Source organism: Homarus americanus, unplaced genomic scaffold, assembly GCF_018991925.1.
Source record: "Homarus americanus isolate GMGI-L3 unplaced genomic scaffold, GMGI_Hamer_2.0 scaffold30535, whole genome shotgun sequence".
Taxonomy (NCBI): Eukaryota; Metazoa; Arthropoda; class Malacostraca; order Decapoda; family Nephropidae; genus Homarus; species Homarus americanus.
In genome coordinates this window covers 9,868,326-9,883,948 of record NW_024732440.1, presented here as the reverse complement: position 1 = coordinate 9,883,948, position 15,623 = coordinate 9,868,326, and the positions used below count along the sequence as shown (strand labels likewise).

The following is a 15,623-nucleotide window of genomic DNA, read 5'->3' as shown; positions in this document are numbered from 1 at the left end:
AGAGAGAGGTAAACTTAGTAGAGAGAGAGAGAGAGAGAGTATGATGCGAAATGGTGAACAAAAATACCTCAGAACATAAACTTCGACACACACACACACACACACACACACACACACACACAACCAATGAACAGCATCGTGCCATCTTTGAGACCTTAGTAATGACCCTCTTAATGCCTGGCGATTTAGTGCCGGTAAAAGATTAGTCCTCCTCCTTCACTCTAATGTATCCCATGATTTAAGAGAAAGGGAGGGGCAGGGGAAGGGGAGAGGGAGGGGCGGAGGAAGGGAGGGAAAGGAGGGAGGGATTAGGTTACAGGATGGGTTGTGAAAGTTAATGAGGAGAATGGATGATGAGGAAAATACATACAGCAGAGAGAGAGAGAGAGAGAGAGAGAGAGAGAGAGAGAGAGAGAGAGAGAGAGAGAGAGAGAGAGAGAGAGAGAGAGAGAGAGAGAGAGAGAGAGAGAGAGACTGAAGAATGCTTACAGTACTGAAGAAGAAAGTAAAGAATTGGAGACCCAAACAGTCCCCGGGTCGCCTGGGTTACCACTGGGGGTCGCCTGTCTTGCCGCCTGGTGCCTGGGGTCGCCTGGGTCTTACTGGGGGTCGCTGGGCTGGGTCACTTACTGGGGTCGCCTGGGTCTTACTTGGGTCGGGGTCGCCTGGGTCTTACTTGGGTCTTACTGGGGTCGCTTACTGGGGGTCGCCTGGGTCTTACTGGGGTCGCCTGCTGGGTGCCACTGGGGGGCTCGCTCACAGGGTCGCCTAGTCTTACTGGGGTCGCCTGGGTCTGGGGTCGCCTGGGTCTTACTGGGTCGCCTGGGTCTTGCCGGGGTCGCCTGGGTCTTACTGGGGGTGCTTGGTCTTACTGGGGTCGCTACTGGGGGTCGCTTGGGTGCCTGGGGGTCGCCTGGGTCTTACTGGGGTTCGCCTGGGTCTTACTGGGGGTCGCCTGGATGAAAAAGACTTGTAGGTAGCCGACGAGAAAAGCCTTGGAAAAGACTTCATAAGACTTTAGAAATTAAAAACCTATGTTAAAGATCTCTTGGAAAAGTCTTATGGAAGAAAGAGAAAGAAGAAAAAGAGACAAAATGGACAAAAAAAATAAAAATAAAAACTAAAACTAAAAATATAATAAATCAAGACTGTAGTATTAAGACTCTGTAAGAAGACCTAGACGAGAGGAAGGAAGGACTCACTTAAAACCTCCACACCACCCCATTAAGTACTGTACTGCGGTGTCCCTCACGACTCATTTAGTTTAAAACTCGGGTTGAAACACGACAATAAAGCTTCAAGGGAAGATGTTGTTTAATAATACGGGCGTAAGACTCCTCAAGACTTAGAGACAAGTGAGGGATGAGGTAGAGGTGGGCAGGGGGGAGGGGGGCAGGGGGGAGGTAGAAGGTGGGACAGGGGGGGTCTTCGAGGTAGTAGATAATGACGAAAATTACGATGTTATTTACTTAGTCTTTAGCAAAGCGTTTGACAGAGTACCGCATCAGACGCTCCTGAGAAAAGTTAAGGCTCATGGTATCGAGGGGAAGTTTTAAATTGGATAAAATCATGGCTCACCGATAGACGCAGAGGGTCAGCGTAGATGGTGTTAAATCTGAGTGGGGCCGTGTAACCAGTGGGGTTCCCCAGGGGTCAGTACTAGGCCCACTCTTGTTCATAATCTACATAAACGATCTAGATACTGGGATCAGCAGTGACATAAGCAAGTTTGCGGATGACACCAAAATAGGGCGGCAGATTAATTCAGGGCAGGATGCAAATGCATTACAGGAGGATTTAAATAAACTGCAGGAATGGTCAGAAAAATGGCAAATGAAATTCAACACCAGCAAGTGCAACGCACTTAATATTGGAAGAGCAAATATTGTCAATGTATACAGCCTTAACAACATCCACCTAGAGAAGTCGACTTGTGAAAGAGACTTAGGGGTACTTGTAAGCCCGGACCTACGGCCTAGAAAACAGTGCGTTAATGTTCGAAATAAGGCAAACAGAGTATTAGGTTTTATATCTAGAAGTGTAAGTAATAAGAGTGCAGAGGTTTTATTGCAACTATATCTTGCACTAGTCAGGCCACACCTCACTTATGCGGTTCAGTTCTGGTGCCCTTATTATAGAATGGATATCAATTCACTGGAGTCGGTGCAGCGAAGAATGACGAAAATGATTCCGGGACTTAGAAACCTTTCATATCATGATAGGTTAAAGAAACTAAACTTGCATTCCCTGGAAAGACGAAGAGTGCGGGGAGATATGATAGAAGTATTTAGGTGGGTGAAAGGAATCAATAAAGGAGATATAGAAAAAGTTCTTATAATATCCGAGCAGGATAGGACTCGGAACAACGGATTCAAGTTGGTTAAGTTTAGGTTTAGGAGGGAAATAGGAAGAACTGGTTCACAAATAGGGTGGTGGACGAGTGGAACAAGCTTATCAACTTTGTAGTAAGTGCTGGAACGCTGGAAAGTTTTAAAAGGAGGCTGGATAGATTCATGGACGATAGAGAGTGGTAGTAACTCTCGACAGGAGCTGCCATGCACAGGCCAACCAGCCTATTGCAGACTCCATATTTTCTTATGTTCTTATGTTCTTATGGGTAAGGGGGGTAGAAAGGGGGGTAGGGGTGGGAGGTAGAAGGGAGCTAGAGGCCAGGATGAAGAAGGTAGAATGGGGGAGGTAGAGGGCAGGGAAGGTAGAAGGGGGGTAAAGGGGCAGGGAAGGAAAGGGGAGGAGAGGGTAGGGAAGGTAGAATGGGGGAGGTAAGGGGCAGGGAAAGGTAGAACAAGGGAGGGGGAAGGTAGAAGGTGAGGTGCGGTGGGGCAGAATGGGGAGGCAAGGGGCAGGGAAGGTAGAAGGGGGAGGTAAAGGGGAAAAGAGAATGTGGGGCAGGGAGGGCAGGGGCTGCAGAGGTTAAGAGGGAGGGGAGGGGAGGAGGGCAGGGGGTGAAGGGGAGGCAGAGGGGCAGGGGAGGTAGAAGGGGTGGGAGGTAGAGGGCAGGGAGGTAGAAGGGGGAGGTAGAGGGGGCAGAGGCAGAGGTGAGGAGAGGGGTTAGGGGAGGGAGGGGCAGGGGAGGTAGAGGGGGGGGAGGTAGAGGGGCAGGGAGAAGGTGAGGTAGAGGGGCAGGGGAGTGTGAGGGGCAGGGGAGGTAGAAGGGGGGGGAAGGGGCAGGGGAAGCAGAATGGGGAGGTAGAGGGCAGAAGGTAGAATGGGGGGAGGTAAGGGGGCAGGGAAAGGTAGAATGGGGAAGTAGAGGGGCAGGGGAAGGTAGAAGGGTGAGGTAAAGGGGGGGTGGAAGGTAGTAAGGCAGGGAAGGTAGGAATGGGGAGGGGAAGGTAGAACAGAAGGCTAGAGGGGCAGGGGAAGGTAGAGGGGCAGGAGGTAGAGGGGAGGTAGAGAGGGAGGTAGAGGGGCAGGAGAAGGTAGAAGGGGAGGTAGAGGGCAGGGGAAGGGGAGGGGCAGGGGAAGTAGAAGGTGAGGTAGAGGGCAGAAGGGGAGGGGTGAGGGGTAGAGGGGCAGGGGGAGGAAGGAGGCAAGGGTAGGGAGGGGTAGAGGGGCAGGGGGAGGTAGAGGGGCAGGGGAGGAGGGGCAGGGGAGGGGTAGAGGGGCAGAGGGAGGTAGAGGGGCAGGGGGGTAGAAGGGGAGGGAGGGGCAGGGGAGGTAGAAGGGTGGGAGGTAGAGGGGGGGGAGTGCTGAGGGCAGAGGGAGGGAGGGGGAGGTAGAGGGCAGTGGGAGGTAGAAGGGGAGGTAGAGGGCAAAGATAGAGGGGTGAGGAGGTAGAGGGGCAGGGGGAGGTTGAGGGGCAGAGGGAGGGAGGGGGAGGTAGAGGGGCAGGGGAGAGGTAGAAGGGTGAGGTAGAGGGGCAGGGGGAGGTAGGGGCAGGGGAGGAGGGCAGAGGGAGGTAGAGGGGGGTGGGAGGGGGGTGGGGGAGGAGAAGGGGGAGGTAGAGGGGCAGGGGGAGGAGAAGGGTGAGGTAGAGGGGCAAGGAGGGAGGAGGAGGTAGAGGGCAGGGGGAGGAGAGGGCAGGGGAAGGTAGAAGGGGAGGTAAGGGGCAGAGGGGTGGGGAGGTAAGGGGGGGAGGTAAAGGGAGAGGAGGGGAATGGGGAGGTAGGGGGGAGGAGGGGCAGGCAGGGGAGGGGAGGGGGGAGGTAGAGGGGCAAGAGGAGGGGAGGGAAGGAGGAGGAAGGGGAAGGAGGGGCAGGGAAGGTAGAGGGAGGGGAGGTAGAAGGGGGGAGGGAGGTAAAGGGCAGGGGAGGTAGAAGGGGGGAGGTAGAAGGGGCGGTAGAAGGGGGGAGGTAAGGGGGGAAGGGGAGGTAGGGGGAGGTAGAGGGAGGAAGGGCGGGGAGGGGGCAGGGAGGGGGAGAGGAGGGGCAGGGTAGAAGGAAGGGGAGGTGGAGAAGGGGAGGAAGGGGAGGTAGAAGGAGGTAGAGGGGCAGGGGAGGTAGAAGGGGAGGTAAAGGACAGGGGTGGTAGAAGGGGAGGTAGAAGGGGAGGTAGAGGCAGGGGAGGTAGGGGGAGGTAGAGGGCAGGGTAGTGGGGAGGTAGAGGGGCAGGGGAAGGTAGAAGGGGAGGTAGAGGGCAGTGGGAGGTAGAATGGGATGGTAGAGAGGCAGGGGAGTGTAGAATTAAGAGGGGCAGAGGAGGGGGATAGAATGGGGAGGTAGAGGTAAAGGGCAGGGGAGCGAGGTAGAGGGGGAGGTAGAAATGCAGGGGAGGGGTAGAGGGGCAGGGGGGAGGTAGAAGGAGGGGAGGCAAAGGGCAGGGGGAGGTAGAAGGGGGAGGTAAAGAGGAGAGGGGGGAGGTAGAGGGCAGGGGAGGTAGAGGGAGGTAGAGGGGCAGGGGGAGGTAGAAGGGGGGAGGTAGAGGGCAGGGGAGGTAGAAGAAGGAGGTAGGGGCGGGGAGGCAGAGGGCAGGGGAAGTAGAAGGGGAGGTAGAGGGCAGGGATGAAGGGGGGTAGGTAGAAGGGGTAGGTAGAGGGGCAGGGGAGGTAGAGGGGGAGGGAAGGGGGGAGGTGGTAGAAGGGGGGAGGAAGAGGGGTAAGGGGAGGTAGAAGGGGAGGTAGAGGGGCAGAGGGAGGTAGAGGGGGGAGGTAGAGGGGTAAGGAGAGGTAGAGGGTGTGCTAGGAGAGGAGGTAGAGGGAGAATCCAAACCAGTCTCCCGAAATTTACAGTGATACCCTTATGTAGAAGGAAAACCCATCCATTAGTAACCAATAATGCCCAGATAGAATAGAAAAGCAGAGGCACCCTCCTTGGCCTGCATATATCCACGACAGGTTAATCCCATCATGTCCACACCAGGAAGGAAAAGGCAAGAAGAGAGCTGAGAAAACTATACCGCTTTAAACAACTTCCCAAGAAAATAAAACTTCGCCTGGTGACATCATTTATCATACCGATATTAACTTACCCAGCAATACCTCTTCATACTATGAGCACCACTCAAATATTATAACTACAGGTGGTCCAAAATGAAGCCCTAAGATTGGTCACAGGTGAAAGACACCCCTTCACCAGAACCACAGCCGAGATACATAGAGACTTGAGAATGAAACCCATCAACCAGCAGTTGCACACCCTGGCCAACAGAATCTGGCAAAAGCTAATGGTGTGTTAGGGTTGTGTCATGGGTTAGTTATTGTCTGTCGGTACAAGCAATAGACAACCTTCCTAGACCAGCATCCGCCAGTAGGGTCGGCGGAATATGAAATAAGGCCCTCAAAACACCCATATATGGGATAGGGTAGGATGTCTATTGCCTGTACCGACACACACTAACTAACCCATGACACAACCCTAACACACTATTAGCTTAGCTAGGCGGTCAGCCCGCCCTCTCTTACCTCCTCCTAAAATTCTTCAATTTCTGAACTATAACTTCCTTCCTCCACCTCTAATCTTCTTTCACCCCTCCTTTCTCTTAAAAAAAGGAAAAATAAAAAAGAAAGGTAGAGGGTGGGCTGAGAGAGAGAGAGGTAACTCACCTAGTACGCCAAGACGGAAGTTGACGGTGATGACGACGACCTGACCAAAAGAAGCGAGAACAGAGCCGTCGTAAGGGTTGCCGCTGTTCCACTCGTAAGACTCCCCGTGGATGTAGACCATGACGGGGAGCTTCTTCCGGGTTATGGTGTTGACGGGGCGTAGATCTTCTGCAGGAGAGAGGAGGAGGAGCAGGTGTTAGTGGTGGTCTGGGAATGGTCGATACAGGTCAAGAATACATAAAAAAAAGAAGTATATTCAGTTACCTATGTCTCTCACTCTCTCTCTCTTCTCTCACTCTCTTTCTCTTCTCTCAATCTCTCTCTCTTTTCTCACTCTCTTTCTCTCACACTCTTTCTCTTCTCTCACTCTCTCTTCTCTCACTTTCTCTCCCTTCTCTCACTCACTCTCTCTCTTCTCTAATTCTCTCTCTCTTCTCTCACTCTCTCTCTTCTTTCACACTCTCTTCTCTCACTCTCTTTCTCTTCTGTCACTGCCTCTCTTCTCTCACACCCTCTTCTCTCTCTCTCTCTCTCTCTCTCTTCTCTCACTCTGTTCTCTCACTCTCTCTTTCTTCTCACTCTCACTCTTTCTCTTCTCCCACTCTCTCTCTCTTCTCTCACTCACCCTTTCTCTTCTCTCACACTCTCTTCTCTCTCTCTCTTCTCTCACTCTTTTCTATCTCACTCTCTTTCTCTTCTCTCACTCTGTCTCTCTTCTCTCACTTTATACTTAAGGATGAAACAAATCAAATCTCAAATTCTCTCCCGTTAGACCAGGCTTTATGAACCGTGATGTCATGGGCTTGGCACGACCCTAGAGGCTCTGGATGCCATTATATATTTTTCTGTCTCATTGATTTGTATGATAGTATTGTCAGACGTCATTATTTCTTTATCTCCACACGTCATTATCTCTCTATCTCCACACGTCATCACTATCTCCTTATCTCCACACGTCATCACTATCTCCTTATCTCCACACGCCGTCATTATCTCTTTATCTCCACACGTCATTATCTCTCTATCTCCACACGTCATCACTATCTCCTTATTTCCACACGTCACCATCATCGCCAGTCTCCTCTCACCTGCCAAGGGTGGGAGGAATGGCAAGAGATTTACTATTAGGATTTGATATAAGAATGGGATAGGTGTGGTGGATTATCGAGGTGGATTTACATAAGAACATAAGAACATAAGAAAATAAGGAGTCTGCAATAGGCTGGTTGGCCTGTGCATGGCAGCTCCTGTCAAGAGTTACTACCACTCTCTATCATCCATGAATCTATCTAGCCTCCTTTTAAAACTTTCCAGCGTTCCAGCACTTACTACAAAGTTGATAAGCTTGTTCCACTCGTCTACCACCCTATTTGTGAACCAGTTTCTTCCTATCTCCCTCCTAAACCTAAACTTATCCAACTTAAATCCGTTGCTACGAGTCCTATCCTGCTCGGATATTATAATAACTTTATCTATATCGCCTTTATTGATTCCTTTCACCCACTTAAATACTTCTATCATATCTCCCCGCACTCTTCGTCTTTCTAGGGAATGCAAGTTTAGCTTCTTTAACCTATCTTAATATGGAAGGTTTCTAAGTCCCGGAATCATTTTCGTCATTCTTCGCTGCACCGACTCCAGTGAATTGATATCCATTCTATAATAGGGGCACCAAGTCGCAGCAAGTCGCACGCCTTCTGAAAGATGCTAGAGGTAAACTCTGTCCCTCGATCACTTACAATGACCCGGGGACACCCATGAGTACCAACGTATTGTAATAGGGCTTCACAAACTGTCTCTGTGCGTTTATCGGGGATGGGTATATAGGTCGCAAAACGTGAATAGTGATCGACGATGGAAACAACGTATCTGTTTCCCGATGTGAACGTATTGTCATGTCAGTTAGATCGATCGATACCCGTTCCAAGGGCTGGGAGGCTGGTGGGAACTCCTGCAGCTCTCCCTGTCTCTTTGGGGTACCCTTCCTTAACTGACATGGCAGACATCCTTTGACAAATGCCCCACCTTTCCGCGCTAAATTAGGCATGAAAAACATAGAGCGTGCACGTGCATATGTGCGACATTCACCCGGGTGGGCTGCGAATTGGGAAGAGTGAGCTGCTTCTAGGGCCGAGTTTTCCAAGGATGCGGGGACGACTACGAGTTCTGTGGGTTGCTCGTCATCATGTCTCATAGTAACAAGGTACAGGACTCCGTTTAAAAGACTGAAATCACAAAGTGAAGCTTTGTTGACCTTCTTGGGGAGCGGACCCCCCTCAAGGAACTCAATGACAGGACCCCACTGTGGGTCTTCAAGTTGGTGTTGGCGCACCTCGTTAGGTGATAGGTCACCAAAAATGGGCTGAGTCATGCTGCTAGGATTCCCGACATTATTTATAGGTAATACATTACGGCTCAGTGCGTCTGGCACGACGTGGTTCTTGCCTGGCTTATGCAAAATGGAGAAGTTATACGCATTTAAGAAGACTGCCCAGCGTGCTACCCGTGCATTAGGAGTTTTACCTTGGAAGATATACATTAAAGGACGGTGATCAGTAATTACACAGAAATGTCTACCAAATAGGTAAGCATCAAAGGAAGTTACGGCCTTGACAATAGCCAAGGCTTCTTTCTCAGTTGTGGAGTAGCGGAGGGCAGCTCCGCTCAATTTATGGGAAAAATAAGCAATAGGGATGGGGTTATCTTCACCACCTTGCATAAGACAGGCTCCCAGTGCTTCGTCGGAAGCGTCAGTGTGCACGTAAAACGGCTGCGTGAAGTCCGGCAGTGCTAACATTGTTGCCGACTTCAGTAAGTCCTTGAGATGGTTAAAAGCTTTATCTGCCTCCCCCGACCACTGAAACTAAACCGACTTCTTTGTAAGTTTCGTAGGCTGCCTCTGAAAAGTGAGGGATGTGACGTCTGAAAAAATTGGCGGTGCCGAGGAACTGTTTCACACCCTGGCTGTGGTGGGAGGTGGCATCTCTAATATCGCTTTCACTTTCACCGGGTCAGGTCTAACACCGCCGTGGCCTATGATGAATCCCAGGAATTTAACTTCCTGGAGCGCGAACGCACATTTTCTAAGGGACACTTTCAGTCCGGCCGCTTTCATGACCGAGAGAACCTCATCTACATCCCGCATGTGAGAATCCACACTTTTACTATAGACGATAACATCGTCCAGGTGAGCCATAGCGTTACACCCAAGCACGGGTGTGAGACTGTGGTTCACCGCCCTCATGAACGTGGGTGGTGCCCCCGTTAGCCCGAAAGGTAACCTATTGAAACAAAATAGACGACTGCCGTTCAATTGGTCCAGTGTCTTAAAATTATATCTTGCTCTTGTGAGACCTCACCTGGATTACGCAGTTCAGTTCTGGTCACCGTATTACAGAATGGATATAGAATCATTGGAAAGAATCCAGAGGAGAATGACAAGACTAATCCCGGGCATTAGGAACCTTGAATAAAGAGACAGGTTAAAGCATCTTAATCTGCACTCCCTCGAGAGACGTAGGGTGAGGGGCGACATGATAGAGGTGTATAAATGGAAGTCAGGGTTAAACAAAGGGGACATTACAAAGGTACTCAAATTATCCAACCAGGAGCGAACTCGTAACAATGATTTTAAATTAGACAAATTTAGATTTCGGCGTGAAATTGGTAAACACTGGTTTGGAAACAGAGTAGTGGACTAATGGAACAAGTTACCAAATATCATCATTAACTCGAATACGCTGGATAACTTCAAACATAGGTTGGATGCATATGTGAGCAATAGGGGTTGGGTGTAAACGGGACTGCCCAGTATGGGTCGATAGGCCCGCTGCAGTTTCCTCCATTCTTATGTTCTTATGTTCTTATGTCTAGTCAATTCTGGGCAAGGGATAGCTATCAGCAATGGTGTTCTTATTAAGGTCCCTATAGTCCACACATAATCTAGTTGACCCGTCCTTTTTTCTGACTAATACGACTGGGGAGCAATAGGGGCTAGTGCACGGGGAGATGACGCCACGTTCCTCCATTTGGCGGCATAAGTCCCTGATTTGAGTTTTAGCCGCCTCAGGGAGCCGCCACTGCCGTACTCTGGTAGGGGGCGGAGCTGGTTATAATTTTGTGTGAAGCTGACATCAGGCAGAGGTCCTGATCTGAAGTTGCAAACAGGTCTTTATGCTGCTTTATTATAGAGTGCAGACGTTCTCTAATAAGGGTGGGTAGGTGATCTATGTCAAGGGATTCTAATGCTGTGGTGAACATTTGCTGTGAATCTACGAACTCTGTGTCACTCCTAATGTTATATCTCGTAGAATCAAAATGTTCCAAATCCTCTACCTTATCGACCGCACAGACTGTTCCCAGGAGTAAGTTTAAATTCCCTGGGGGTGGAGTTTATGACTGGGACGCTAGGCTGCTGTGTGTCAATGAGGCCTGGCTGCACGTATGGGGACATTTTATGAGGGGTTTCAACAAATACATACTCCTGATTATCCGTGGCACTGTCAAACGACCTTGACCATCGAACGGGCAGAACAACCCTAGAGTGGGGAGGGATGACAGTGACGCACATAGGGTGTAGCTGGGGAGCTTGGGGCGGGGCTGGGTGCGCTTAGGCTTAATGAGGTGGACGGGCAGACCAGACCTGTTCCTAATAGGAGTACCTCCATAATCCCTACCATCTAGCGTCACGGTATACCGGCTCCCATCAAACTGGATTCCAAACGTAAACCTACACAAGAAATCTGACCTGGGAAAAGATCACCTCTTACCACAACCAGTGCGTGAACAACTATCTTATCTCCTAATTCTACAGTTATATCCCTGGAATCCAATGTTGAGAGGCGGTTACCCGTGACACCACGGAACTCAGGAACTCTATGCTTTCCCCCTAAGCTCATCTTGGTGGCCACGTTATGTTTCACTAAGGACACCAAGGAGCCTGTATCAATGAAAGCTTCAACCCGTTTCCCTCCCATTTTCAACTTTATAATTGGCCTGTCTTCCCTAGTCACCATCAACGCCTCGCCCTTGTCTTTAGTAGTAGGGACATAACCTGCGGATGTGTCCCCACTCGGCACATGCGTAACAACGCATCCCGGTGTATGGACACTCTCTGCGGGTATGTCCCTGGTCGCCACACCCATTGCACTGGTTTTCCTCACATTGGAAAGGACATCCGTGCACCGCGTGGGACCATGTCCCACAGGAGGAGCAACGAAAGGGCTTCGGAGATCTATACCAGCTATCCCGCATGGGCGGGCCCGGTCACGTAACCCAACGTGTTTATACCTAATGTATGTGGCCGTGATTGCTCCCGCCCTTCCTCGTGAAACGGTGACTGTTCCTGCCGGTTCCTTTTGTACCGGCTGAGATTTTCCACCATCAGTCGCAAGAATTCATCCTCCCAGGGGTGGGAGGGGCGGCGTGAATTGTCGACACAAAAGGGGAAGAAGGGGGGGGGGGTCCTGAGCTGTATATGCGTCCGCGCCGCTTTAATTGAGCTCTCTATCGTAGTTATCCCGCTCGACACCATGCACGTATGCATCTCGCCGGGTAAGCCCGATAGAAAGTAAGAGAGTACTAGCTCAGGTGGGAAGAATTGTGGGTAATTGACTCTGGTCATCTTCACAGCACTATCTATGCATGATAGGTAAACGTTTAGTGATGAACACTCCTCTAGCTTGATATTGGCTAAGCGAAGCGTGTGATCTTGTAATGTGTTACCCTGGCTGTAAATTTCCTGTAATCCGTTCGCGAACGTGTCCCACGCGGTAGCATTATTTAATGTCGGATTAAATCCTAGCACTCCTTTCGCGTCACTGCCCAATAGCATACGTGCCGTCCTGAGACGGCATTCCTCGTATTCCTGAAGTGTTTCCGGGAATGCATTTTCAATGATTCCTAGCCACTGCTCCAGCCTATCGGCTGATGTCGCAGGGTCACGGGACGTCGTTGCTGGCCCTTCTTCCAATATATAGGACCTGTAACGGGCCTCCCGTCAGAGAGTCTTGTAACCAAGAAGGGCCAGCAACAACGTCCCGAGTCCCGCTCGACAGAAGTCCGCCACTAAGTGTAACGAGGTCTCAGCAGGGTCCATCGACAGAGTGCTGTCAACTCAACGTGTAACAGTAACTGCTGGTTGTGTAGACGGTAGAAGCGCGGTGATCCCGAACCTCCCCAACGATCGACTTAGTGAAAGTGCCCATTCTATTTGTGAGGTCAGGTTATACGAGAATACCATAGTCTATCATGCACTGTGTAACTGTGATGCTGTACGACTTGTAACTGTGATGCTGTACGACTTGTAAATGTGATGCTGTACGACTTGTAAATGTGATGCTGTACAAAGTGTAGATGAGGTAACCAAAATCCTTCGTCCGTTGTGTCATATATTTCTCAACACAATTTTGTATAATTTTTTGTGTGACTCTACATTACGTCGGCCACTGCACACGTCGTAGTCAGCCTTCACAAGCAGCTGACACACAGATGAATATTTTAAAAAGTCATTTGTGTTGCTTCAGTGTATTTTAATAGACGTGCCACAGTTTATTACGACCAACTGTGAACACCGCGTATGTTGTTATGACCTATAAGAAAACCTTTCGTTAACCTTAATATAAATCGTCAAATATTTCTTTTTTAATCTTTCTTTGAGCTCTCGTTGAACGGCCCTGTGGGTAGTGAGAAGTTGTTCTGGAGTTGCGGTTAACGAGGAAGACGAAGGCTGCGGTTAATGAGAATGGTAAGGGGTTGTAGCTGTGGTTAATGAGAAGGGTAAGGGGTTGTAGCTGTGGTTAATGAGAAGGGTAAGGGGTTGTAGCTGTGGTTAATGAGAAGGGTAAGGGGTTGTATCTGTGGTTAATGAGAAGGGTAAGGGGTTGTAGCTGTGGTTAATGAGAAGGATAAAGGGTTGTAGTTGCGGTTAATGAGAAGGGTAAGGGGTTGTGGCTGTGGTTAATGAGAAGGGTAAGGGGTTGTAGCTGTGGTTAATGAGAAGGGTAAGGGGTTGTAGCTGTGGTTAATGAGAAGGGTAAGGGGTTGTAGCTGCGGTTAACGAGGAAGACGAAGGCTGCGGTTAATGAGAATGGTAAGGGGTTGTGGTTAATGAGAGGGCTAAGGGGTTGTGGCTGCGGTTAATAAAGAAAATAAGGCTTACAGCTTCGGTTAAAAATGGAAGGCAACCGCGGTTAACGAGAAGGAAGGAGGCTTAAAGTGGGAGACGTTCCTTTAATTAAGCGAGCGTAATAAGGCCGCGGTAGGTAGCGAGACTGAGCAGGTATTGCAGGGGCTCATCTGTGTGTTCCAAACCACACCTTAATTACGGAGTCTCTTTCAAACCTTCCTCTAAGACTCATCGCTCCCAGGTGTTTTTTTTTTAGGGAAATATTTTTATATTTTTCCCTTTTCACGTTTTATTGGAATTGTCGGATCATCTGAAGATTCGCCGCTCCCCAGCTTATTGCTCCCCCAGCTTATTGCTCCCCCAGTTTAATGCTCCCCCAGTTTATCGCTCCCCAGCTTATTGCTCCCCAGCTTATTGCTCCCCAGCTTATTAACCACCAGCTTATTGCTCCCCCAGCTTATTGCTCCCCCAGCTTACTGCTCCCCCAGCTTATTGCTCCCCAGCTGCCACCCACCAGCTTATTGCTCTTCCAGCTTATTACTCCCCCAGCCATTGCCCCCCAGCTTATTACTCCCCAGCTGCTCCCAGCCATTGCCCCAGCCTACTGCTCCCCCCAGCCATTGCCTCCCCAGCTTACTACCCACCAGCTTATTGCTCTTCCAGCTTATTACTCCCCTGTTATTGCCCCCAGCTTATTACCCCAGCTTATTGGTCCCCCAGCTATTGGTCCCCCAGTTTATTGCTCCCCAGCTTATTACCCCCAGCTTATTGGTCCCCCAGCTTATTGGTCCCCCAGCCTATTGCTCCCCCCAGCTTATTGCTCCCACCAGCTTATCACCATGGCGGTGCTCCGGGGTCTATATATAATGTCTGAACCTATATTTATGTCGCTTATTTCTACATACAGTATATCGTGTGACTCTGGTCTTCAGCACCTTACTATACACAGTTTGACAAGACCCCGTCAGTCTGGGCAGAAGTTTCTTTACTCACGATTTTTACGGTGACGTTCTGTCTTCCGCCTCCAGACACGTCTTAGGAAATAAAAAATGTATCTTTGTTGAAGTTTGGAATGATGCCTTCAACGTTTGTGTTTTATTTATAGTTATTTTAATGTTTTATCTTTGAGTGATATATAAGTAAAGACGATAATTTGGTGTTGTTGAGGTAATGTATTCACGGTCAAGGACTTTATATACTGTTCATTATGTATTAGTTTCTGCTCTTGACAATAACCTACAGTCTGTCTCAGTGTTCTTGGATATATAAACTATAGAACACAGCGGAAAATAATTAGGTTAGGTTAGGTTTGGTTCAAAACAAAATTTGAGTATCGTGTAGAGTAACGAGTCGCTTGTTGTAGATTCAAGACTTGAAAAAATATATATATTACTCGGGTGAAGAGGCAGCTAGGCAGGCAAACTGGCCTCATATTTCCTGCACGACGCTGAGGCAAAAACTAAGAACGTGAGACACTGCCCGGGAAGTTGAGGACGCGGGAGCTAGACAGTGCCATCCCACGCGGGTTGCTAAGACACAAGGTCTTTTTTTGTCGAGGGTAAGAAACGCCCCCTTATTGGTAGCCCACCTTCACCCCCCACCCCACCCCTCCCACCACTCCACCTGCCTCTCATATACACGATAAAGAGATGAACACTTTATATATCTGGTCATATTGGCAACATAGACTTTGTTCTTTGGCCATATTTCATCCTGTATCAAATATCACCTAACCATCTAAAATTAAATGCAATGGAGAATAAACTGTTGAATTAGTTATAAATGTGGGAGATAAAATAACGAAATAAAAGGATAATTTTGTGTTTTTTTTTTGTCTACAAGAGAGTGGGAGAGAATATGGTGAGTTAATGTTATTCATTGATGGTTTTGTGGCAGAGATAAACAAAGCTTTCTGGTGTGTGTGTGTATGTGTGTGTGTGTTTGTCTGTGTGTTACAAGCGGCAGCATTACGGAGGTTAACTTTAGTGTATTACGAGATTGCATTCAGGGATGATAGCTGGCACGGCGTTGATTTTTGGGCCACATAGACACACTGTTAAATCTCTCTCTCTCTCTCTCTCTCTCTCTCTCTCTCTCTGTCTCTCTCTCTCTCTCTCACCAGAGGCCCAGGAAACAAAATAACCATCACGACATAAAACTCCCTCACCGCGATAACCTCAAACCTCTTCTTTACATTCAATCTTGTCTTCTTTACAAAAATGATTTCCTGTGAGTGGAGAGAGGGAGGGAGGGAGGGAGGTCTCTAGTGATCTGTGGTAAGATGCGGCTTCAGGGACCCGCTGAATGAAAGCTGATTGCTGAAAATCACAACCTGTCCCGGGCATTCATCCAGTCAACTCAACCTGAGGATTTAGTGAGTGTTCGCCTGAGTGGTGGATGGGTTCGTCTGGCGATGGGCGGAACGGTTGTGTGAATGTGGTGTGGTGTGGTGTGGTGTGGTGTGGTGTGGTGTGGTGTGGTGTGGTGAGGTCCTGT

The 15,623-nt window shown here is 49.4% G+C and overlaps 1 protein-coding gene across 1 annotated transcript in view; it reads right to left on the bottom strand.

Annotated features, from left to right (window-relative positions):
• LOC121868673 overlaps positions 1 to 13,359 on the bottom strand; it is a 37,709-nt gene extending 24,350 nt beyond the window's left edge. The window contains exons 1-4 of the mRNA XM_042369510.1: positions 13,343 to 13,359; positions 11,837 to 11,982; positions 10,749 to 10,922; positions 6,002 to 6,169 (exon numbers count right to left, since the gene is read on the bottom strand). Coding sequence (XP_042225444.1) covers positions 6,002 to 6,169; positions 10,749 to 10,922; positions 11,837 to 11,982; positions 13,343 to 13,359 — 505 coding nt within the window. The remainder of the gene's footprint in view (positions 1 to 6,001; positions 6,170 to 10,748; positions 10,923 to 11,836; positions 11,983 to 13,342) is intronic.
• Positions 13,360 to 15,623: the final 2,264 nt, after the last annotated feature.